The sequence below is a fragment of the Chiroxiphia lanceolata genome, chromosome 3, assembly GCF_009829145.1.
Source record: "Chiroxiphia lanceolata isolate bChiLan1 chromosome 3, bChiLan1.pri, whole genome shotgun sequence".
Lineage (NCBI taxonomy): Eukaryota > Metazoa > Chordata > Aves > Passeriformes > Pipridae > Chiroxiphia > Chiroxiphia lanceolata.
In genome coordinates this window covers 81,542,105-81,567,520 of record NC_045639.1, presented here as the reverse complement: position 1 = coordinate 81,567,520, position 25,416 = coordinate 81,542,105, and the positions used below count along the sequence as shown (strand labels likewise).

General features: G+C 36.2%; 1 protein-coding gene across 5 annotated transcripts in view; it reads right to left on the bottom strand.

Annotated features, from left to right (window-relative positions):
• CEP162 (centrosomal protein 162) overlaps positions 1–25,416 on the bottom strand; it is a 45,087-nt gene that overhangs the window by 5,241 nt on the left and 14,430 nt on the right. For all 5 annotated transcript variants that reach the window (XM_032682137.1, XM_032682136.1, XM_032682135.1 and 2 more), the window contains 20 exons: positions 24,494–24,546; positions 22,692–22,804; positions 21,751–21,781; positions 21,241–21,360; positions 20,357–20,548; positions 20,120–20,201; positions 19,021–19,276; positions 17,649–17,907; positions 15,766–15,899; positions 14,726–14,953; positions 13,946–14,083; positions 12,940–13,052; positions 12,063–12,168; positions 10,389–10,515; positions 9,339–9,502; positions 7,883–7,987; positions 6,607–6,819; positions 4,795–5,465; positions 2,848–2,989; positions 2,136–2,234 (listed from right to left, as the gene is read on the bottom strand). In XM_032682137.1, coding sequence (XP_032538028.1) covers positions 2,136–2,234; positions 2,848–2,989; positions 4,795–5,465; positions 6,607–6,819; positions 7,883–7,987; positions 9,339–9,502; positions 10,389–10,515; positions 12,063–12,168; positions 12,940–13,052; positions 13,946–14,083; positions 14,726–14,953; positions 15,766–15,899; positions 17,649–17,907; positions 19,021–19,276; positions 20,120–20,201; positions 20,357–20,548; positions 21,241–21,360; positions 21,751–21,781; positions 22,692–22,804; positions 24,494–24,546 — 3,346 coding nt within the window. The remainder of the gene's footprint in view (positions 1–2,135; positions 2,235–2,847; positions 2,990–4,794; positions 5,466–6,606; positions 6,820–7,882; positions 7,988–9,338; positions 9,503–10,388; positions 10,516–12,062; positions 12,169–12,939; positions 13,053–13,945; positions 14,084–14,725; positions 14,954–15,765; positions 15,900–17,648; positions 17,908–19,020; positions 19,277–20,119; positions 20,202–20,356; positions 20,549–21,240; positions 21,361–21,750; positions 21,782–22,691; positions 22,805–24,493; positions 24,547–25,416) is intronic.

The following is a 25,416-nucleotide window of genomic DNA, read 5'->3' as shown; positions in this document are numbered from 1 at the left end:
CCTTCGCTCCCCTTAGCCATTACGTTTGAGAACTTCTAACCCTCTTCAAGCACTCAGCCATCCTTGGCTCTCTGCTGCAGAATTCAAGTAGCTGGAAGCATTGTGTCTTCATAAGATGTTGTCACTCTTACTGAGAAGTGACTCTAAGTTGGCTTCGATTATTTCCATTTTTAAGGTAGCTTTCTAAAATAACATGGCCTATGTCAGTGCATTTTTGCCTGTCCATTATTTCAGCAGCTTTGAACCTGTGGGCCAAGTTCAGCCACATTTGGGAGCAGAAGTCTTCGTTTCATAAGGTCCATGAAAGTGAGTGTCTGCTGCTTGACTGCTAGGTTGCCCCACTGAAAGGAAGGGCTGATGCATGATCTCACATAATTTAATATAAATATAATTTAAAAATTATGCTGGAAAGATGTTATGAGGCAAAAAAGCCCCAGGAAAAGTGGGCTCCGTGTATTTTGCCAACAACAGAACCTTGTCAAATACAACGCTGTGCTGCGTGCAAGCTGTTATGGAAGAGAAGTGCATAGTAAATGGAAAACATCCATAAACAGCACTTCTGAAATTACTATTCAAATAACAATCTTCCAGGAAGCCTCAGGAAAAAATATGCCTTTTTTGAGGTACCATCATTTTAGATAGAGGACTTCATCCTGTTACCAATAATGGTGCTTTTCCCTATCATTACTAACTCAATTTGCAGGTTTTGTTGTCTTCTTTTTTCAGCTCAACTTATTTAACCCTTTAATGCTTAAAATGTATTTTAAAAGCAGCACAGCAATCACACTAGAGGGCAAAAGCAAGGCTTCATGTAGACATTTCTGTCTGTATAGTCATGCAATGATTTCTGTAACAAAGACAGTCCTTTACATTTCCTTAAATGCCAGCACTTTGAATTTGGCCTGTAAAATGTGGGTCATATTGGATGACCACTCTCTTAAATCATCACTGTCATTAATAATCTGTAAAGCAGTCATAGAGGAAACAAATTTATAATATTTGTTTCACTGCACTCTTGCCCTGTTTTCCCAGGAAGAACTATTATATATACTGAGATCACTGGAATGAAACAAGCTTTATATGGAAGGGAAACATCTATCATTAGATTCTTAATATGAACCCGAAGTCTCAGCCTTTATGCTGCAAATACAAACTTAGTTAATACAACACCTTTTTTGTCCCCCTACAAACCCTCACTTTTATATAAATACGTCACAGCAGAGGTGGAATTTTGCATGGGTAAAATAAATACTGGGTGGCTTTAGTGAGATTAAGATCTTTTTAAATTGCTTTTAATAGCCCTTGCAGATTAGAGTATTATTAAAATTAAGTTAAACTTAGTAATGTTCTTACATCAAGGAGATGGTGAATTAATTATAGGCACAATGCTCAGACAGGCTATATCCTCTTCCTGAGCAGGAGGTGGTAACAAAAAGACTGGCAGTACACTTCAAGAATAACAAAAGCATACATTAAAAAAACACTTGAACTAAAAGATAGACAGCAATTTGACACAACATTAACCCAAAAGCAAAAATAAGAACAAATGTAATTTTTAGGTTATATGCTATTAATAGAAATAGAAGATCAGAAAAAAACCCAGTGATTTTCAGAACTATTACAACTAACTTTCCCTTCCTAAGAGACCTTAACTTTCATAGATAGTGGAGGAGAAAACCAAGAATATAATTGCCTAAGTGAGTTTTATGGCAATGAAGGAATTGAAAAAGGAAGGCTTAATCTGAACACAGAACTTGAAAACAATAATAAAAAATCATCTCAATAAGGAAAAAGTCCTGTGGTCCATTTACTACCCATCATAACTCTCAAGGCAGAGGCTATGAAAGCTTGGATTAACCTGCTGATCAACTTTAATAGAGATATCAGACTTTTCTAACAAATTAAGGATTATAACCAAAAAAAAAATTCAAAAAGGGTCAAGGTTCTACTTCTGTTCTATGTTGTTCTCTCACTTACATTAAAATAACATATTGCATTCTCAGGTATAATTGATGTAGAAGCAACTGACAAAGATATGGTTTCTAAGACTTATTTTACTATATATTATTTGAGGCTTTATAAGGATGAAAGTGAAAACTCTTACTAAAGTACCCCCAATCCAAATTTAAATATACCTCTTTTTGTAGGAGTTGCTCTCGTATCTGTGAAACTAAAAGAGCTTCCTGATGTCTCTGTTGTTCACTGATTTGTTCTTGAAGATGTTTTATTAACACCTACACAAAAAAGATTAAAAATAGTTAGTCATTAACATAAATACCCATGATGACATCTGAAAACCTATGCAGGAGAAGTATGACAAAAATATAAACAGTATTGTAGTACTGCAGGTGTAAGTGATGTGTGTGTTAACAATACAGCCTCTAACACGTGTGCATGCTAGATAATAGTCCTCTGCATGGACTGTTAAATAGCACACAGCTACATATATAGTATATGAAAAAAAGTCTAAGTCTTCGAGTAACTTTCCTCAATTAAAAAAGTTCTTAAATAATCTAAATGCAATAGCTCCTTCTACCTTCATATTGTGTGTAAAACTAAGCCCAGAAAGCCTGTGGAATCTCCCTCCCTGGGGATACTCAAACGCCATCTGGACATGGTCCTGAGCAACTGCCTCTGGATGACCCTCCTGAGCAGGGGGGTTGGACAAGATGAACTTCAGAGGTTCCTTCCAACCTCAGCCATTCTGTGATTCTGTGAATACAGTGGCACAAGCTGATTTTTAAAACAGTAGGTCCTGCTTCAAAGAAAGATAAAGTTTACAGTACTATAGAAGGAAATAACTTCAGGATATATCTATATGTAATCAATGCATCTGCTGTATCTTACCTCTTGTGTTGAAATTCTGTTGTTTAGTTCAGCTACTTTAGAAGTAGAGTGCTCCTTTGCATGCTGGCAAACAATCTTCTCCACTTCCCTCTGATGGGAAGCTTTCAGAGATGCAATGTATTCTGCTGTGTCCTCCTGTATTCTGAACAGAGCAAGGTGAAAATAATATGTAATAAAACAGCTACAGATAGTTCTTCAAAAATGCAGCAAAGTTTCTCACTTGAACATACAAAATATCAAAAATGGTAAAGGCAGCAGGTCTTTGATATTTCATAACAAAACCTTGCAAGATACCAGCACCATCACTTCATTACTTGCTCTGGAGGGATGACAGAGTGGGAAGCCAAAAACGTTGGATATGTGCCTCATTTAACTAGAGGCAGCTAGGATACAGAAAATTCAGTCAATTACCTTTTTTAGCTGCTTTTATAAAAAAAAAAAGGAGAGAAAATATGTGCTTTTAAATCATAACACCGCTTTCTCTTTTAAGTATCTATTTTAGAAAAGAATGTTTTGCAATATAAATGTGCCAATTTGAGTATGAACAGACCTAAGAGAGACCAAGTGAAATATATATATAATGTATCTACAGTTGGCCAAGTAAATCCTGCTGAAAGCATATCCCAGTTTGAAGGAAAGTATGGGTACCAAATATTAATGCTATACAACACAAAGCATCTAAGATATAATCACAGAATCACAGAATCAGCTGGGTCTGAGATCATCGAGTCCAACCCTTGATCCAACACCGCCGTGGTTACCAGTGGCACTAAGTGCCACATCCAGTCTCATCTTAAAAACCTCCAGGGACGGAGAATCCACCACTTCCCTGGGCAGCCCATTCCAATGGCTGATTACTCTCTTTATAAAGAATTTCTTCCTAATATCTAACCTAAACCTCCCTTAGCAGAGCTTAAGACCATGCCCTCTTGTCTCACTGATAGCTGCCTGGGAGAAGAGACCAACCCCCACCTGGCCACAACCTCCCCTCAGGTAGTTGTAGAGAGTGATGAGGTCTCCCCTGAGCCTCCTCTTCTCCAGCCTGAACAGCCCCAGCTCCCTCAGCCTCTCCTCATAGGACTTGTGTTTGAGTTCCTTCACCAGCCTCGTTGCCCTTCTCTGGACCTGCTGCAGCATCTCAATATCCCTCCTGAACTGAGGGGCCCAGAACTGGACACAGTATTCCAGGTGTGGCTTCACCAGCACTGAGTACAGGGAAGAATCACCTCCCTGGACCTGCTGGAATTTGCCCCATGGTCAAAAAAACCAAAAAACCAAAATTCTGCTGGTGGCACCAATCCTTTAGTCACCTATTGATAAGATGGGCTTTCCTATTCTCCTCATTCATCCCTGCTACTGCAGGAATTGAGGTGAACATCACCTGTGCTCCTATCCCATTAACTAATCGACCCAGTGCCTTGAAGTCCTTTTTAATTGCCCTGGTACTTCTTCCATTAATGTCATCACTGCCAGCCTGGGCTACCAACAGTGGATAATAATCTGAGGGCTGAATTAGCTGAGGGAGTCTCCTACTAATATCCCTCACCTGGGCCCTGGAAGGCAGCAGACCTCCCTGTGGGATGGGTCCGGTTGACATATACGGCCCTCAGTTCCCCTCAGAAGGGAGTCACCTACTACAACTACCCTCCCAGGGGAGCTCCAGCAGATGATTTACATTGATATATTTTTACTTAAAAGCATAACAAATTGTAGTATTAATAAAAGCATTAATATAGGTTTGTCTGTAGAAAGAACTGTGACAGTGCACTGTTTAAAACAAAACCCAAAACAAAACACCAAAAAACCCTCTGAAACACAATCAAAATAAACAGTACTAATAAAACTATAAGCTAGCTTCACACATGGCTGACATGTTAATGTGCCACTAGAATTGTGCATCAGCCAACACTTCAACAATCTTTTTAAAGGAACATGTTGAGCATTTACCTTCGTATGTTATTTTCAGAATAAGCCAGTGCTGCTTGAGACTTCACCCGCTGCTGGCTCATTTCTAGAGACAATCTCTCCAGCTCCTCTTTCAGCTGTGCATTTTCTTTCAGAACTTCTGAGAGATGAGAATCAGAAAAGGTATGTGGTTGGTATATTTTGTCATCATTGAAAATGCTTAGAAAGGGTTCACTGTAGTGGGAATTCCTTTCATCCGTTGCTGAGGTATTCTTTTTCACGACTTCTGTACAGTTTTCCTTATTATTGGTTATATTTCTCAAATTATTATCAGACAGCATCACCATCCTTTCTTTTTGAAGTTTCTCTACAGTTTTTGTTAGGTCTTGTATTTCTTTATTTTTGGTGACCAGTTCTTCATTTAGTTTTAACAATCTGTCTTTTGCGTTACCTTGTTTCATTTTAGAGTCTGTGCACTCTAAGTCTTTATTATCATTTTTACTTCTGAGTTTTAATTGGGAATTTTGACTTTTAAGTTTTTCAATTTCTGTCTGGAGGTTTCTAACAGTGATTTGATGGGTCTTCTTTAGATTCTGAAGCTCCTGCTGAAGTTCTGTAGAACCAGCTTTATCGCCATTCAGTTTTGGTGTTTCACTCATAAATTCATAGGCAAGCAGTTGCTCAAGCTCTGCAAGTCTTTGCTCATACGGTATCTAGGAGAAGAGTAGGAAGAGGGGAACAAAAAGCAGTTTTGTAAGTGTACTTTTATTATTAGCTCTTCCTATTATTCTTTAAAGCTACTGCACATCTGAAGCAAGATGTCAAAATAGGATACACATCAATATTACTAACAACACAATCAGTTCAGAAATTAGTGAATGAAAAAAGTCTGTGGTAAAACAGACTTTCTCAAAACATTCACTACAAAGTTATCTTATCACAATGGATGCAGTAACTATGGGACAAAAATTGTATTGACAAGAAACTATTTCATTTTTATATAATTAGTTCTCTTCAGATGTTTCCAACTCAAGAAAGGCAAAGTAACATCTTATTTTAGTATAGCAAGAAGTAGTTAATTTTGTCATTATGTATTTGCCATGTGTCAGTTTGCAAACATTCCTGTCACACTCTCAAAATTGTACATATTTCAAAACATCTTAAATTTTAACAGAACAGGTCTTCATTTTTGTTTATTTGTAAGTATGAATATAGAAGTATGAATTCAGAGAGACACAGAATCTTTCTTCCTAATGAACTGAGGAAAACCTGACCCTTCTTAATAGCCTGGATGGCCTTTGAGGAAAGTATGACGAGTGATTCATATGGAGAAGAGGTGGAACAACTGGCCAGGGCTTTCCTTTCCTGCTCATTAAGAACCTGTGCAATTCACTTTTTCCTTGAAGTAAAATGCCAGACTTCCATGCTTATTAACACAAGTCTTTAGGCTCATGATCAGGTAATTTTTTGATAGAATGTTCAGTGTTCCCAGATGTTCCCTGTAGAAATGCTCTGTCAGCAGACCTTTGAAACCACAGACTTTGGTACAGCAAGGAATTAGGTAAGCAGCTATTCTGACCCACAGAGTGAAAAACACCTGTCTTAATTGTAAGAATTAAATTATTAGGCCTCAAGAACCTGTCCTCTCAGTCTCAATACCACCCTAATGATTTCAATGCTATTTTTATCTTAGATGCTGAAGGTACTGAAATTCTGGTTATAAATTCTTTGAATATTTTTGTTTTCCCTTGAATGTCTCTGCCTTCAGTTTTAACCACTGCCCTGTGTTAGACCCCCGTTACCTTGTGACTGTTACTTGCAAAGTGGACTATTCTACAAGGCTCCAACTTTTACCTTTATTTTTTGAAATTGTTGTTCCATGGCACGGAGACTTTTCTTAGCTTCATCATCTTTACCTTCAAGTTCTGTTTCTAATTTCTTTATTCTTCTCTCCAAAAATTCAACTGTGTTTGTTTTAGCCGTTTTCTCAGCAGCAGCAGCAGCATAAATCAAAGCAGGCAAAGAATTTGGATACCTTCTTTTTAGAATTCCTTCCATTTCTCTGATCTATCAATTAGAAAATTAAGTCAGAAGTCAAAAAGAATAAAGTTCTAAAGAAAAGTGAACAGAAGTAAGTGATAGAATGTTAACAAATTTCATCCATGTTGGCTCGGTGAAGAAAGAAAACTAGAGATTAATATATTGAGAATTATTTTACATTCTTTACATTTATGCTATTGTTTATAGAAAAGTAAGACTCATCATCTCTTACTGATTGACTTATGCATAATCTTAAAACAAAATATTGCTCTGGTCTTTAGAGTGTCTTATGTCAGAAGTACTAAGAAAGTAAATAAAAGAGCTTTAAGTTGAATATGGCTCAAAGCTGTGAATATGTTTGCTTTTCCTCTGGATTTGCATTCACATTGTACTTTTTCAACTGTTACAGAGATACTTCATAGCAGTATTGAAATTATTCTCCCAATAACAGATGATATGCCTTTTATTTTGGAGTCTGCAATAAAGTAAGACTAACACCTTGCATACAAGATTAATAACACACCCCTCTCTTATATATGGATAAGATATTCTTTGCATTAAAATTCTGCAGAGGCTCTTTCCCATGAATCCCACATCTCTAACTAATGCAGCTGCCATCTCTTAAAATGCAGGAAGACCCACTTCCACCTGACACTTTCTCAGTAGAAACATGGATTTTAAGGTCTCCACTCCCCTAGTTTCCATGAATCTTGTAGGAATCCAATCCTACTCTTGAATCAACTTGTTTGAAATTGGTCATAATGTTAAGGGATTACTGAACATGGACAGAAGGAGTTTTAGATGATAAATAGCAAGTTTTGGCTTTTGCCCTGTTGCCCCTTTCCAAGAAATTCTAAACAGTATTTTAAAGGATTTTAAAAGGGATATCAGGCTGTTAGAAGATAGTACCGAGAAGAGGTCTTTCTAAGCAAATAATTGCAGCTTTTTGTGTTTATGAGTGTTCAATAACACAAGTTACCTTATCATAGGACTTCATGCAATGTTTTATCCTATGAAAGCACTGGTAAGTGTTTTAAGAGACCTTATCTAAAATAAAGGTTAAATGAAACACAGTTATATTACTGCATACCTGTCGCTCAAGATCCTGAATTCTTTTAGCATCTGCTGCTCTGTCTTGCAAACGTTTCTTCTGTTGCACACACTGATCTCCTGCTTCAGCTCTCAGCTTCTCAACCTATTCAATTTATGGAAAGATAAATTGCAATATATATTCAGAGACATTTTTCTACAGTACAAAAGCATTTCAAACATGCACAATATAATGGAAGTATTCTGCCACTTAAAAACTGCTAACAGTAATTTCTGTACTAACTCATTCTTCAGGTTCTTAACCTAAGTGACAGCTGAAACTAGCTAGGGAAATCAGCTCTGGGACATTCTTGTCTTCGTACCAGAAGAACTGTTTCTTTCTCTCATACTTTCAGTGTGCTGGCTTGGTTAATAACCTATAATATAAAGTACTACAGTGCATTCCATGAATTCAGAGTGAGCTTATGAGATAGTTCATGATTTCCAAGGCTATGCTCTGTGATGAGATACAGAAACAGCCAAAAGGCAACATTATGCTGTGCCTAAATAAATGCTGACTCCCAGAATCAGGGGAAGGAACTGTAAAACTAATGCTCCTGCATTCCCATGAAGTCTGGCCATGAAGTCTCAAAGCTATAATCTATAACTGAATTTCCTACCCTTATCAGCCACTATGATCTCTGTACAGCAATATTACATCCTGAATATTTGGAATTATTCCTATCTTGATTTCTCTCCCACACTGGCAATATTAGCATAAGTAATGCTTTTATGCCAACATAGTTTAACTAATTTGATTGCGTCTATGAAGTCAAAGCTCTTCACTGTTTTTAGGCACTGGTCCATCCTGGAGAAAATGCAAATAAAAATATTTTTTTTCAAAGCAGTGATATGCTGATCAAAGTTTGGTACAGTGGTGTTTAAGGGTTCTCCTTTCCTGGTTGCTCCTTCAGAAGCACCTCCTTTCATCTGTGATCTCTCTAATAAAACATCATGAAAAAATTCCAAGATCAGTTATATATTTTATCACTGGTAAAATTCTTCATTTCTGTGAATCCTAAATCCAATGTACTGACAGGTCAGCAATGCAAATCTCAGCAGTATTCAAGATTCATGTATTAGTTTTGTTTATATTTTGAGTGTTTTGGCTTTTTCCTTCCTACTATAGGAACCAGAGATTTTTTCTAAGAAAGAATTTAAACTAGTACTTGAGAGAAAAAAATAAGTGTTGCCATGGAGCAAAAAGAGAGAAAAAGAGACTGTCCCTAGTTCTTAATGTAATAATATACTTCTTTTCCTTAGGTCAAGAAATTTGCAGGTTTTAGGGAACCACATTACTTTTGTTTCCAGACGCATCATTGAGATGTCCAATAAAACAAAACTAATACATAAAAAAAAAAGGGATTATTATGAAGGACAGAATTACATTATACTCATCACTAGTAAAAGAAACAATTTCAAGTTCCAACTTCTTAGATAAAGCCAAATATTATCACCTCTAGTCTTAGTTTCTCAATTTCTTGTCTTGCATCTTTAAGACGGGCTGCATCTTTATCCAGAAGATCTTGATTTTCTGCATACCACTGAAGTCTTCTTTTTAAATGAGTAATTTCCTGTTTGTATGATTCTTCCATAACCTTAAATTCATAAGATTTATCACCTACAAGAATAAAACATCCTTAGAATTGTTTTATTAGTAATTATGTATTGAAGGAGTAATTAGTCAACACTGTCCTCCTCAGCACATTTCACACATTTACTATTTTAACAATCCTGTTACTGCAGTAAAATTTTTAAACCAGATCCTAATTAGAATTTTAAAAGCAACTATATTTGAAAAAAACCCTTTTCTTCTCTCATACATAGTAGTACTCAATGGCTTACAGTTTCGCCATGGAAAGTATTTAAAACAGAATCTCAGGGATATTCTTGATCAGACTCCAGTAAACAAATTTTCAGCCACAAGATGAATGACAACACAGAATATATTCTTAGATGTGTATTGATCATACTTCTCCATTCAGCAGATCATACTTTGAGAAGAGACATCGAGGTAAATATCTACTCTTAGCATTAGTGATGCCTGATATTGGAAATGAGAGAGTCCTGTTTCTGGCCCTTTCTCATGATTTCAAACTGGAAAAAGTTCTGATAAGAATGCTGAAAAAAGTCCGAAGACATAAACTATAGGTAAAAAAATGGGCAAGACCTAAACAGGAGACTAAGATGCAACATAGTGAATATTTTCTTTTGAACAGAGCTGTCATACAACTGGAATCTTCTGTTTTCCATGTCCAGTGAAAGATGGGCAAGAAATCAAACTTAACAGGCAACAACAAAGAGTTTGGTTCCATAAAGGAAAACACTTTCTAATAGAGTTCCAAAAGTATTGTAACATGTCCTTCACTGTATGCTTTTATTAGAAGCTTAGACAATATTTGGAAATGGTCTAGATGCCTTTCACTAAGCAATATTTTAATAAGAAACAAGTTTTTGTTATATATGCAAAGTACATAAAATTATTCAGCAAAATCAAGGTGCTTTACTTGATGCAGATGTAATCTGGATTTTTGCTAAATTTCTCTCCTTCTTTGCTTGTACCAAGTCTACCTCAAGAGCTTGCTTATCTTGTTTGAGATGTCTTATCTCTTCTTGTAATTTAGTTTCTTCTTTCTGGATTTTAGAGAAAACAGTAAAACAAGAAAAACTAAGCACATAATGTCACACAAAGAAACCTGAGCATGCCTTTTCACCATAAAATGATTAAATCACAACAGTTGTGTCAGACCACAGTAACCATAAGGTCTTCTAATTTTGGTATTATACTCAGCCTTGTTATAGCAGAGCATGGGAAAACTTAAGCTAAACATTAAAAAACCCCCCAAACAGATTTTTTAAGTCTTACATAACTGTTGTAGAAGTAGAAAACCTCTGCCTTTTGAGAGGGTCAATAAAGAAAATGGCTTAACTTATTTCTAAGACTTAAGACTGTTGGTTAAATGGACAGAGGTATTGTCCAACGGTTCACCTCATTACATTCTATTTCTTGCCATTTTCTGCACACACTCTCTCTTCTGTTTGTCTACACATGATCACTAGCAAACTTCAAGACAAAATGGGATGAAAGGTCTCAGTGCCAGTGTCACATCTGGAGATGGAGCCCCTTGGTCCAAGGGATCCACAGGTACACCAACCAGCAACTGGGGGGCTGAGATTTTGGGGCCAGCCAGTAAATAGCCTGATATCTAGGACCAGCATGTGCATGTAATGTGTGTTACTGCTACTGAACTCCCTTCCTGATCTGCTGAACAATATCAGGCTGCATGTGCTCCTTGTGTTTCCAACAGTATTATTTGTATTTCTGTGGTGCAAGCAAAGGCACTACTCTGTTGTCTGTGTGCCTGACCATGTTAGTGTTGTCCGTGTGTCTCTCTCCATCTTTGGATCTTCTGTTCAGTCCCATTACAGGCTGGACCCAAGGAACAGGGAAGTGTAATAGCATCACCTCTGAGGTCACAACTAGAGTAGCCCCTCGTGCCTTAAGAGCTCAAAGCCAGCTTTGCCAGAGCAGGAATGTCTCCACTGGCCCTGCAACTCACAGGATCCAGAACATCTTTTCACTTGCTTAACCAGTTATTGTTTATAACAACAACAAACAACAACAAAAAATGGAAGAAGCAGATTTTAATTTTCTGGTCTAACTATCAGAGGAAGTGTGTACCAGAACAGTCCCCCCACTTGCAGTAAGCAGAGCAATAGAAATTCCAGAAAACCTTTAATTTTACCATGAAGCTTATGTAACATACTCCCTTCATAACCAGAAGCATCTGTAGGACTACAAAAAAAGTTACATGAGAGAATAACAAAAGATTCTTTTTACTCCAATGTTCTTTTCTAGAACTTACTTGGTACACAGCAAGGATAAGCAATCTTCTGGCTTTGTCTTATGCAGGAAAGCTATAGAGGTATATCACTAGTTTCTGCAAGCTCTCACAAGGTCTTTCAGAAATGCCAGTAAACGTGGAAACACTGAACTTCTTTCAGTGAATCTGTGTCTTAGAGGATTACTTCTGAAAGTTTGTTTGATATTTGTGATGTGTGGAAAATAATTAATGCTGCAGAAGAGTAGCATGCTCCACTACTTAATTTACATTATTAGTCTACCGTATGGATGGTCATGCAGGTTTTTTTAGTGAAAATAAGGCTTGGTATGTACCTACCTGTGCTGCTCGAAGCTCTGAAATCAATTCTGTGAAACTCCGATTGCTGGCTGGTTCAGAATCCTGTACAATTCGTGACTGGTTATTAGTCTTCTCTATCTTTTCTCTAAACAGCAACAGCAAAAACAGTTATGCAGTGTGGTGACTCGGCATACTAACACTGGCATACTGAAAAACAAACACAAGCCCCCCAAATGGTACCACAAAGTCAGTCCGTACAGCTTCAAAAGAAAAAAAGAAGCAAACATGCACAACATTTTTATACAAAAAAATTCACCTATAAGGTGAAATCTTCTCACCTCACACAAACTTGTTTGTTGGGACAACACAAGGGAGGGAAATAAAAATCTACTCTGCATCAGTGGAACTCATCGGTGGGCCTCTCCAGAGCAAAGATTTGTAGATTAGGAGTACACATGATTGCTAGGTCATTTTTCCTAATTTTCCTCACAGGATGAAAATCTTACAGGACCTACAGTGCAGTGAATTGAATGGTTCCTCCACTACCAGGATCACCTGTGTCTCCTAATCTACTGTGTATCTTACAGCAGTATCAAAACATTTTGACACATCAGTAGAGTCATAATACCAGAACAAATGTAGTGTATGTATCACACATTCTGATATGAGTATGAATTTAAATATTCCCCAAGTGGGAGACTCTAGTCTTCCCACAGGTTTGCAACATCATCAAGAAAACTAAGAATTAAGTGCCAATAATCAACATAAATAATTTCTCAAAAGAAGAAACAAACCACAAACCCAAGAAAATCTTCAAAATATGCATTTGACAGACTCTGCAATGGTTCTTCATATATAAAATAATAAATAGCTGAAAACTCCAGAGATTTTAGGTCAGATGTGTAAAAGGGCCTACCTTAGGTCTCTTAATTCAGATATTAAACACTGATTCTCCTTAAACATTCGTTCCTCATTTTTTTTGTTTTGGATTTGTAAATCTTTCATTTGTTTGTATAACCTCTCATTTTCCTAAGTTGAGACAGACAAAGGTAAAGAATGGTAATAAATTACTGTTTTCTCCAGCTCTAAAACAATTGTCTATGACTTGCATAGTTTGCCTACTGAAACAGTGGAAGCAAACACTAAATATTTCGTTACTAAGCTTCTAAAATGGATATCTACTTTCATTATCTACAATTTCGTCCAAACATGTGCTCACTCCAGAGGATCTAAGCCAGTTCCTCTCCAAAGCTATCCCAACTATATTCTAGAAGCATGTTCATGAGTGGGTGCTGATAGATCAGAACTCAGCCTGCCCATTCTCCGATCTCGTGGACACAAACCATCACCAGTTTGGGATGCTCACAGCCATACTGGTAAGACTTTGCGTCTACACCAAGAAACTCCGTTGAGCACCAGCTGGAAGGTGGTTAAACTACCTATTCGATTTGCAAGCGTTCAAAAGGATTATTAAGTGTGCGTCGTCTATTCTACACTTGACTAAGTAATAAGAACCAGACACCTTAATAAAGTTACCTTGAAATCAGCTGCTCAGATTTTGAGAAAAACATCTTAAAAACGGAGCTCTCCAGATTTCTAATATTGCTTAAAAATACTACTTTTCCTCTACATTTGGGGAAAAGAGCTTGTGGCTATTTATTGGCCATAAAGTATTTTCCCAGTTCTCAACTGACAAGTCAGTGATTTTTACAGAGGATTTTTACACAGAACTGTGGAAAAACTGAGCCCAAACTAGACACACGTAAAATACTTTTTAAACATGCAATATGTTTGCCCATCACATCCAAATTTCATCTGCTTTTTAGATAGCAAGATAACTGTTTTCATGTAAAAGTAATAACCATTAAACAATTTGTTTCTGACACTGGCTAGAACACAGCTCAACATGCAGTGTGGTATACCTGTTGATAACCTTGAATAATGACCTCTTGGTCTTCAATTTCTTTTTGTATTTGTGCCAGTTTTTCTTGACTTACAGGAACTGTTGCTGTATGGCGGGTCCATCTCTTTTCTTGAGCCATCTCTTCCATGCTTCTTAACTTTCAGAAAGAAAAAGAACACACAAGCAATAAAAAACTTTTGTTAGTGATATGGAATTCTCTACAAGACTACACTTTTATAATATTAATAGTTCAATCTCTTCATTAAGGTATGACAGCAGACCCATGAGCCACTCTTATTACTGGAGTTTTACAGAAGCATTACGAAACAGAAACAAGATCTAAAACGCTTGGAAAAGTTTAAGTTTTACACTCCCTCTTTTGTTCTCATGTATCTAGACAGGAGGGTATAGTGGAATAACTCTGGGAATATTTCATACAGACAAAAGACAACACTGAAAAATGCATTGAAAACTAAAAACAGTATCTCAAAATATAGTACTCATCTATAACAAGTCGGATCTGGTAATCTCTGTGAGAGTGAGATAAATATTTGCAAAAAACCTTGCTGTAGAACTCTCAAAATAGCAAAGCAAAGGAACTGTGGATAACCTAGTTTATCTCTGAAGAAAAAAACCAAGGCAATAAATATAACTACAGGTATGCATTTATAAAGTAGCAGTGTCTGTGCGAATCTCGATTTTCTGCTCATGAACGACTCGTGTAAAGTAACAATAATTTAATTTTCAGAAGCAATGTTCCTCCACTTCTATAGGGACAGGATACAAGCTGATAAAGTACCTTACTCTGAAGAACATAATTTTCCTGACCCAGATGAGAAAGTTCTTTTTCATGCTGTGTTTTCAATTCTACTATCTTTGTCTCCATTTCCTTTTCTTTTTGTGAAACCTTGCTGGACAGTTGTTGAATCAAATCTCGAGCTGTGTTCAGGTCGTCCTCTGCAGCTTGTACTCGTTTTAACAAATACAGTTCTCTATCACAACTTTTGATAGGAGAAAATGATAACTCCTAGTGAAGAGAATTCAGGGAAATGTTACCCTCAGCTGATTGTTTACTAGAACTCTGCTCACCAAGTTCACTTAACCTGTTTGTCTGGCTCTCAGCACCCACATAAAGCACTTGAAAAAAAAAAACCCCAGAAAACAACTCAAAACACAAACTCCCCAACATTCTAATGGTAAAACATCCTGCATTTACTTTACTGAGCTACTTTCTCATTTCCAAATTATATATGAGGAAAACAAATCAAAAAACCAACAAGAAAAATACCTTGCATATGAGAGCCACTACATTGCTACCAGGATTATATTATTATGCATCTTACTTTTTGAAAAGCACTAATACTTTAGGTATTCAATGAATAATCTTTTTTACACATTTGATAAGGGAGAATGAAACTCCATCACAGTGCCAAAAATTCAGTCATCTTGGAGAAGTCAGAAGATAGTATTAAATATTTAATGCAATGCAAATAGGAAAAAACCCCAAACAGTAGTATTGCTTGACACTCATAACAGAGTATTTTTAAGTAGAAGTTTTATTTAACCTTATTTTACCCCAAAATAGCAATTTTTAGAATTTAATAAGCAACTTTAATTATATAGAACCACCCAAGCAACAGAATTATGCAAGCAATTGAAAAGCAGTATGATTATACTTGTGTATTTTAAAGGCAAAAACTGGTGTTTGGAAAATACTGAAATATTGAATAAAGACTTCCCTTTAGTCAACCTTTTGATAATTGTAAAAGTCTTGACAAAATAGGCTTGCAAATGAAGCTGTATGTACTATAATTAGGAGCATCACTGGTTTTTACTTACATGCCTCTGATAATCCACAGCCTGGTGTCCAAGACTATTAACAACTGATTGGCCAGACAAAACTCTGTTAATACTTCTCTCCAAAGTTGGTTCATTCGTTGCAGATCTGATTGTCCTAGTAGCAAATAAGGCTTCTTCATTTAGGCAGAAAGTAAAATAGAACAAAATTAAATACAGAATTTAATGTCCTTTAAGAAAAAATCTGTTCATGTGATCCACCCTGTAGGTATATAAGTTAAGTATTCTAAAACCTGAATTTTTAATTAAATATAAAAACTTGAGAGCAATGAGATACTATGGAAAAACTGGAGTGTTTTTTTTTTTTTAAGTAAGGAATGACTTGTACTGATGACAAGATAAAATAAAACCAAATGGAACAACTGAAAAAAGCATCTGGATAATAAATACTTCATGAAACAAGGTTAACTTCTCCGCTTGAGAAGTGGCCAATTCTCTAAGTATACATAAACACAACATATTTCAAGCTATGGTGAAGATAAGGCACAGCAATTTTCAAAATGGACTTTGGAGTGCAGACAGCATACAAAGAATGCAACATTTACTTTCTGCATCAAATAGCAACTTGAATGGAGTTAAAAATCAGGAAAGTTCACCCTAGAGTAACTAACATAAATGAAATATTTACTTCTCAGTTCTCTGAAATACAGATAGTAACTACAACCACCATTTCATTTCTGCCTATTAATTTAAGCAAAGAGCTCCTGCTTAGGAATGCTATACCTGAAAAAAAACCAGACAATGATCCCTTTTCAAATTTAATACTTTTTACATCTCTCACACTATCCCCTCCCAAAGGTGCTCCCTTAGTGCTGATAATGAGGATTGTTTGATTCAATGCCATTCTCTTCTTAGCTACAGAGGCCCCTGCAGAATGCAGCCAAGTGAGATTAACTTCTGAAATCACCTGAAATTGCTATGGTGAATGGTTACAGCTAGAGAGGGAAGAGCATGTTTGAATGAGGCTAGTGGCCTCATTCTATGATTCTGTGATTTTCTTGGTACTCATTCACTTCACCAATTTCACCAGGATGCACAACCTTCTGTCCCTAGGGAATGACACAACAATACACTGAGGACCTCAGTTTGACTGCTATCACCGAAGCATCTCCCTAAGACCGGTAACATAATCCTAAACTGCTTTTCCCAACACTATTTTCAGGGTTTTTAAAAGCATTGCATGCTCAAAATGCACTAAAACCTGGGTATCTGTAGAGTTACTTTCCCGTGCCTCAGAGATAGCAAACATCGTCTGCAAAGATGCTAAGATGAATTATCTCATGAAACTCTTCAAACTTTATCCCAAAATAAAAAGGTTCGGATCTTTACTTGCAACTCAGTTTTCACAGGAATATATTGGTATTCTCCCTTCCATAGTGTTACAAGAGACATGAACAAAAAATAGGACTTTCTTTTTAGTATTTTCTTTGTGCTCTAGAATAGCAAAGATCAAAAGAAGCTGAGAACAGAAATTTGGCTTCAAATGCAGAAGTCAGTGAGTCAGCAAATCTTTACTGTAATGAAAAATGCCACTTGTAGGTATTAATTTTTAAACATCAGTTTTTCTATTGTTTTGGTCCTACTAGTGAATAGTAGAGAAGTTTCAAACATAGTGGTGGCATATGTGAGTGGAAATGAAACAAGACTACAATGCAAAGATTTATTTGAAAGTCTCTCTCCCAGCAACTTCACACTAATACAAAAAAAAAAAATCAGTACTTACCTGCATCAGGGTTTAGATTTCTTCTACAACATTTGGACTTTGGATTTTTTCCTTTTTTTTTTTTTTTTTTTTTTTTAATGTGAAGCATGACCAGCAAAGATCTCTGTCTCTTAAAACTCAAGACTTCTTACCATAGAATTACCTTTAGATTTTGCTCTATCTGCAGGACTTTTGGCTTTCATACACGTCTTTCTGAAAGTTTCTTTTGGTGTTTTCTTCTCACTAACTGGAAAAGACTGTTTTGAGAGAGAACTGGGTTTCCCATAGCCAGAACTTCTAACCAGCCCATGAGGACCGTATGAAGGTTTCTTTCTATGTAAGGGTGCTGGAGTTCTGATATTGTATGACATTGGTTTAGTTGATTCTGATCTTTCATTCTTCAAGGAACAAGACCGAAGAGCCTGTGATAGAACACAGTTGTTTAAAACAAGCTTTAGGTTCTACTGTAATCTCAAGGTAGCCTTCACTAATAAAAAACCCATAGAATCATTTACCAAAACTACACAACTGTAAGACTCAGGCTGATGGGAAGCATTATTTTTAACCAAATTAGCAGTATGTAAATTTGCAGAATTGCATTACTTCAGAAGTACACATAGGGCAAGTATTTTGTACTGACAGTTTAATTGTTTTGGGAAATTGTATTACATTACAGGATCTTTTGCTTAAAAAAGCAGGTAGGTCATGACTAAAGACAGTGAACACAGAAACCTGGCGATGAAGAGAGAAACAGTGGCAGGCAGAGGAACCCTGCTAAACTTGATCATCAAAAACAGAGCACACAGCTCCCAAGCCTGTTTGCCCTGGTGGGAAATCCATCAGGATAAATCAGCCAAACCTATCTCCCTGCAATGCCTTGCAGACAGAAGAGGTGATTGTCTAAAGAAGTGTGAAGCTAGTTTAGGGGATGCAAAGAGAAAAGAATTTGTGGGTGCAGGGAGAAGATCTGGGATTGTGTAAATCTTGTTATGGAATGTCTGAGAGGATTGTAAGAATGTGCAAAACTTGCAGAAAGTTTAGGGAAAGAACAAAAATAGGTAAAGAAGCAAGTTTGGGAAATAAAGGGAAAAATCTGACAAAAAAAGCTGATGACATGACCAAGGTGTTGGGCAGTACACTTTTCTGACTGAGCTCAACACTGATCATTGCAGTCTCTCCTATATTCTTATTGAACTTTATTTATGTACATATGCTCCCTATTCTGAGTCTGTTGTGTGTTTATACATGCCCCTCCAATGTTCACATGATCAGACCCATTATTAGCTTAAGCTGGGAACATGGCACTGTAGCAGCCTTGCACATGTTAGGCTGGGACAGGAAGGATCCCACTGGTCCTGAAGTCCACTGGATTTGGCTATCTCTAACAAGAGCAATGGCAACATAAGAGTTTCAAGAAAAAGAGCAACAGTGTCTCATTTCTAAACACGAGAGCATAATCAAATGACACAAAGTCTAAAAATCTATACATTTAAAATTTACTTCCACAAAACAAAAATCTGGCTGATAATACTTACTTGTTTAGTTTTGCTGCCTTGTGAAAGCAGAGAGTCTTGTACTACCTTTTCTCTTGGCTGTACTTCACTGGTCTGAGTTTCTTTCTCAGTCACCCTCTGAAAGTTATCATCATTCACTCTTGTCTGTAGAAAGATGCTTTTTTCTCTGTCCAACTTCTCAACTAAGTTTGTCTCCCAAACTGTATCACTCTGGGGGTCTTCCAAGGGTGAGTGGCTGACAAGGTCATTTTCTGTGCTGCCTATCAGTTTCACGGGACTATAAGAGAAAGGAATAAAACTCATATATAATAAGACTTTTGCCATTTGCTTTTCTATCACTCTGGAAAAAACAGGGCTTTTTTTTTTTTTTTTTAGGTATCAGCTGTAAAGACTGAGGAGCTACTAGGCTTCTTTTAAGAACAATCCTGCAGATTTAGTCATATAGATTTGCTCCCACACTGTGGAACAAGAGCCATTTCCCAGCAATGACTGTTTTTGTGGAGGTACCAAACTTGACTACCAGATGAACACCTGTAAGCATGCAAACACTAATAAACCAATGAATGGTAATTTCTGCTGGGTGCAGCTCCACGACAAGTTCCCAAAACTTATTTGCTAAGAATAACCTGTATTTCTAACAGATCCAAGGCCTGTGCTTTCTGCTCTAGACACAACAGTTGCAGCAAACAAGGAGGAGGTATGGAGCATAGGTCAGTAAGAATCACAAAAGTAGGCAAAATAAGAGGATTTGATCTTAAGATTATGAAGGTTGGAGAGCTAGGATAGGATGTGGGCTGAAATACATGTATGGAGAAGGGTAAAGAGCAGAAGACTGGGAAAGCAGAGATCCTAGCTGTGAGAGTAAGGAACACTCCTCCAAATGATCTGGCAAACATCGCTGCTTATCACTCAAGTAAGTTTGGGAATCCCTGGTGTAAACCTATTAACACTGTATATTCTTTTTACGGTTCCCTACAAATGCCATAATGACAGTGCAAGACATAATGAAATTTCAGTACTTAATTAGGAAAAAAGACACATGAGTTATTTAGTAAGCTGTTTTCCACAAACAGTGGGTTTAAGTTACTACAATTCTTAAAATGCTTCTTGAAATAAATACCTTTCAGGCTCCACATCAAAACTTCTGATATTACATGAATGTCCTTTAATTGTTTTCATCAATTCTTCCACAGTAGGTAAATCTAATTAGTGATAAATATAAAATAAATACAAAGAAACTTAGGAAAAATACTTGTTAAAAGTATTAAAAATGTTTCATAAATGGAGTGTTAAAGATATTACTAGCTCACTCATTCTACATGCTTGTACAATACATGCCTATACATACAATATTTACCTGAATCAACAGTTGACATGTTTTTTGAGTAGATGTCATTATTTTGTGAAATGCCTTGCCCTAAGCCTTCTGAGACTGCCATTGCAGAATTGTGCAATTTCTGCTCATCAGTGTCTCCCAAGGACTGATCAACATGATGATACGCTTGGTGTAACGCTTCAATGTCACTGGTGGTTTGTCCACAGGAAGTACCTGTAAAAATGCAGGCTCATAAGAGACACTACTGGATTTTCTGTTTTGGGGAACGTCCCACTGGAACCTGTGTTTCAGTAACTAGCTTGGTCTATCGTAGTGAAAACAGTGATTTCAGTTACATAAAAAATCCCCCGAAAAATCTCAATTTTACTATAAACAGTTGCCAAGTTAATCAGTACCTACTGAATAGTTCCATCTACAGTTTCCATGCCTCTCCACCATCCTCCCTCACATCAATATTTTATCAGTGCTAAAGCTAACAGTGTATGTGATATAATTATTTTAACAGGTGCCATCAGAGCCATACTCTGGTGGCCTACACTGTTGTGCAAAGTTTGATAAGAGAATGTATTTAATAATTGTGTTCAATGCAGTCAAAGAAGAATTTTAGCTATGATGAACAACCAGAGGAGATGCTATTTAAATACGAAACTGCAATGTCAAAAACTACTTTGCAATAACCAAGTGTAAAAAGGTATCTTTTTAGCAGAAACATGACTTTTTCCTGAAATATGTCCTACTGCTTTCAAGATTGGTTGCTAAAAGCCAAGGGTTTCATGTTCCCCAATAACTTAAGAACAAATGAAGACATCAGTTACCTATTCTAATAAAGTAAGGTTTTAGGGTTTGAGTTTTGTTGTGTGGTGGATTTTTTTCTTGTTTTTCCTTTTTTTTTAAGCACCCCTTACCTGCATCATTCATTTCAATTCCACTGACTTCTTCAGGCTGATCATGTTCGCCTGGAGCTACATCTGATGTTTCAATGGCCTTCTGAAGTTCTGTTGAATCTTGTGAATCAAGTAACACCACTAAGAGTAAGAAGACAAATGTTAAAGAAAGTACAATTCTCCTATTTATACTCTGTCTGCACTGGAATTAAAAGTATACCAAAACTTATCTTGATGTCCTAAACATACAAAAAAATTCTATACAGATTATTCTAATGCCATTATTGGTAAACTGATGAACTCTGATTGTAAATCTGAGTTCTGACTAGATATAATAAGTATAAAAATACATTGATGATCACTCTGAAGTGTCAACATGTAGATTATTTTTAATTACTTCAATCCAATGGACTTCCAGTACACAGAACACAATAAAATCAGGTGAAAAATATCCAAATAGTAAAAATCAGATAAGCAACTTTCAAAAAGTTGTATTTAGTCTTCTCCCATTGATCAAAGTTTATATTTTACCTTTAGCCAGCATGCCAGTGTTTGCTTCTTCCTAAAAAAAATAAAGAAAAAATCCTCTTTTTGAATATCAGGGGAAAAAAATGGACAAACTTTAGAAGTTGTTTCAATACCTAAAAACAGTTTTTAGATCTCAGAACTAAGCAGTTCTTCATGCTCCAAGAATATGAACTTCTCTAAAACCCTTCTTGGGATGCCAAAAGGTTCCTGTACTCTATAAACCCTCTCACAAGTGAATAAGAATTAAATGCTACTCTGCATAAATTGAACATTTTTGCACCTTCCTGGTTTTCTTTTATCATAGTTTGAGAAAAGAAAAGAAAGCAGCAGTAAGTACATTACATATCCATTCTACTTTTTCTTTTCAATCATTTATTAGAAATAGCACGATAATAAATTTACTCAAAAAGAACTAAAAAAAAGAAAAAAAAGTTTACCTAGTGAAGAGGAATACATGGTGCTCTATAGACCCAAATCTGAATGTGTGCTTGAGGGATGTACCTATGTGCTTCAGCCACATGTGCTATACATCAAAAGACCTGACTAAGCCAGTGGACAGCAATCTCATACAGGGTAGATTTTTGGATCCTCTGCCCAAAGTGCTTCTTTTTACAGAACTACTTTCATCTGTCTACCACTTGCTGGTATAGACACCACCTTAACAGCTCAGAGAGATAATTCACTACCCATTCTGAAGCTGAGTCTCCAACCTGAGCTCATGATTTACGCCATCCCATCCACATTTCTTAATTCAAAGGAGTAAGCAGGAAACCCCATGAAGAACTTAACTCTTTCAGTGATATCTCACGAGAAAAAGTATATCCTTAATAGAATGATACTCTTTCAGACAGTACATATTATATAAAGGTTTACTATATTTACAGTTATACATTGCAGAGCTTTTAAAATTCATGCAAGTAATAGAAACATTTGGTAAGATATACCTGTTCTTGAGGATTTAAATCAACTTCTGACATGATGTTTTGATTCACTTCATTTCCCTCAGCTTTAAGGGTAGGATTATCATCTGTTTCTTCAAAATCTTCACTGTAGCTACCTGAAGAGTAAAATAAACATCAAAGAGAATGAATATTCAATGAAGCAGCAAGAGCAAGCTGTTTCCTTTTCCTCAATACACCATCTAAGAACAGCTAGTGCAAATATTACTCCTTTTACAAGGGCAACAGAAAGCTTCCAGAACTGGCTGTGATACTAAAACTACACTGGAAGTCACACATAATCTCTCTAAATTCAAATGAAGTTTGTTTTACAATCAGATATGGTTTACATCTGTCTCTTCAAGGTGTACTTGAATTGACCCCTTTTACTCAATCACTTTCTCTCACCTAGGGGTAAAATGATGCAATTCCTACCCGGTAGATGAAGTACTCTGTACATCCACTTTGACAACTTAAGCAGTTTTTAGGCTCAGAATCTGTAATTTGGCTTCTTCTGACCTGCTGTGGTGGGCAAACAGCCACCCTCAAGGGTAACTATTATTTAAAAACACAAGCGTGTCAGGGAATGAACTTCAGAAGCAAGCCAAAGGTTTTCCTTCAGTTATCTAGATCCTTCCACAAGTTTCAGTTCCCTTTTACTGTATCTCTCCCACTCAGCTCCTGTGATTACAGGCTTCAGTGTCTGCATTATTTGTAACACTTAAATCTAGAAGCATTGCAAAAAACTGGTTCATAATGTGTCCTTTCTGTGTTTTGTCATCAATACAACTGACACACAGTTTAATTTGTATGTAAAAATTGCTCTATGAAGAATCACTATTTCAGCATTCTCTTTAGTTTTGGACCACAATAAGTCTGATCAGCTGAAAACAGCTTTCTCATACTGACTTAAGGCAAACACAGTGCTTGTACTATTCCTGCACACCTATTACCCACGATTTTGCTTGCTATTTCATGAAATACCAGTTTGACAAAGATCAAACCAAACCATGCACAGTACACTGACTGGTAATTCCAGGTATTCCATGGCAACTTTTTCCTAAAAATCAGAAGTGTCAATTTCATAAAAGTTACCTTAACAATTGAGTAATTTCAACTGTTTTGTTAGGAAAAAGGCTACAACTATCATGATTTCTTGCAGTCGACAAAATAATCAAGTTTTCAAGAAGAGAAGACTTCCTGTGATTATGATTTACAAATATGTTTGGGAAATACAAGCCTGACAACAGGACATCTCAAAAGTTCAGCTAAATGTATGAATTTGAAAATACAATCTGTTAAATTACAGAAATACATTCTATCATACAATCTGTTATATTACAGAAATACATTCTATCATATGCTATCAATGAAGCATGAAACAAAGGGAGATGACAAGGGAAAGGCAAAAAAGCAAGATGGAAGGAGTCTAGTCTGGAAATTTTGAGGAAAAAAATAAGATAAGAGTAATATTGCAGATGACAGAAGTTAAACTCAGGCATGAGAAGATGGCACAAAAATACAGATGACTGTTAAGACACTGGAGTAAACATTAAAACACATTTCAACATCAGAGTATTTTTTTTCATTTATGATTGATAGAGGTTTTTTACAAATTTTTTTTCCTTTTCTTTTTTGTTTGTGCTTTGGGTTACAACAGATTCAAAATCCACTTAAAAAAAAAAGAAGGACAAAAGCAGAACTAAACACCCAAGCCCTGTGTCTGAATAATAGCTGCACAGTCATGATGTAAAGGCAGCCTAATAGGCTGATGTAAAAACTACTGATAAGAAAAATGATTGTATTACCAGATTTCTCTTCATATGCGGGTTCTTCTTCTCCTTTTTCAGTTTTTTCATTTCTGAGAAACAAAATGAAAATTCTACTCTCATTTTGAACAGCAAATAAATATACTTTTTTTCATGGAACTCTACACTCTGATACTTCTTACAATTATTAATAAAATAAAAAAACCTGAATTTGTCCAATATAGCAAATCATACGTAAGAAAGGTGGAAAAATGTCAGCAATTATTAAAATAAAGTATTTCTTTCTGCATTCTCTTCAACAATCTACATCAGCTTCTCAAAAAACATTTTACCATCTGGTTTGCCTCCTGTTCTGACCTTCTTATTCTGTGTTAACAAAATAAACTAAAAAAAACCCCTCTTCTTGCTTTCCCCTTTTCCCATAAAATTAAAGTTTTTTCCTTATCTAAAACTCTCCAGAATTCTGCCCCTGAACTGTTTTTATATCAGAAGTTGCCTTTGAGCTCAGCATTTTCAGCAACAGCAGCCTGAACTTCCCCTTCATCCATTTCTCTCACAGATGTTTGGACATTATTTTCACATAACTGATTATAAATGGAGTGACCTGGTCTATGAATTTATATCCTTCCTCTAGATTCATTTGTAATATTATGTCTGAAGGGACACAAAATCTTTCCTGATCTATTTCCTTGTTGCTATCAGTTGTTTCCTCTTCATTTAGTTACACCTTACAATTAAGAATCTTAAATTGACTTGTTACTATCAAATTAGGCACAAACTGTGCAGCTATGTTGACTCATCACCAAGTTGTGCTTCCACCTTACTCCTTTCTTCTATTTATTAAGCTCATTTCTGCCCTTGTCTTAAAAAAAAAAGAAGCCAAACCTCAATAAACAAACAAAAAAATGATGGAAATCATACAGGATGTTGTCCCCACAAAACTTCAGTGGCCATACCCAAGT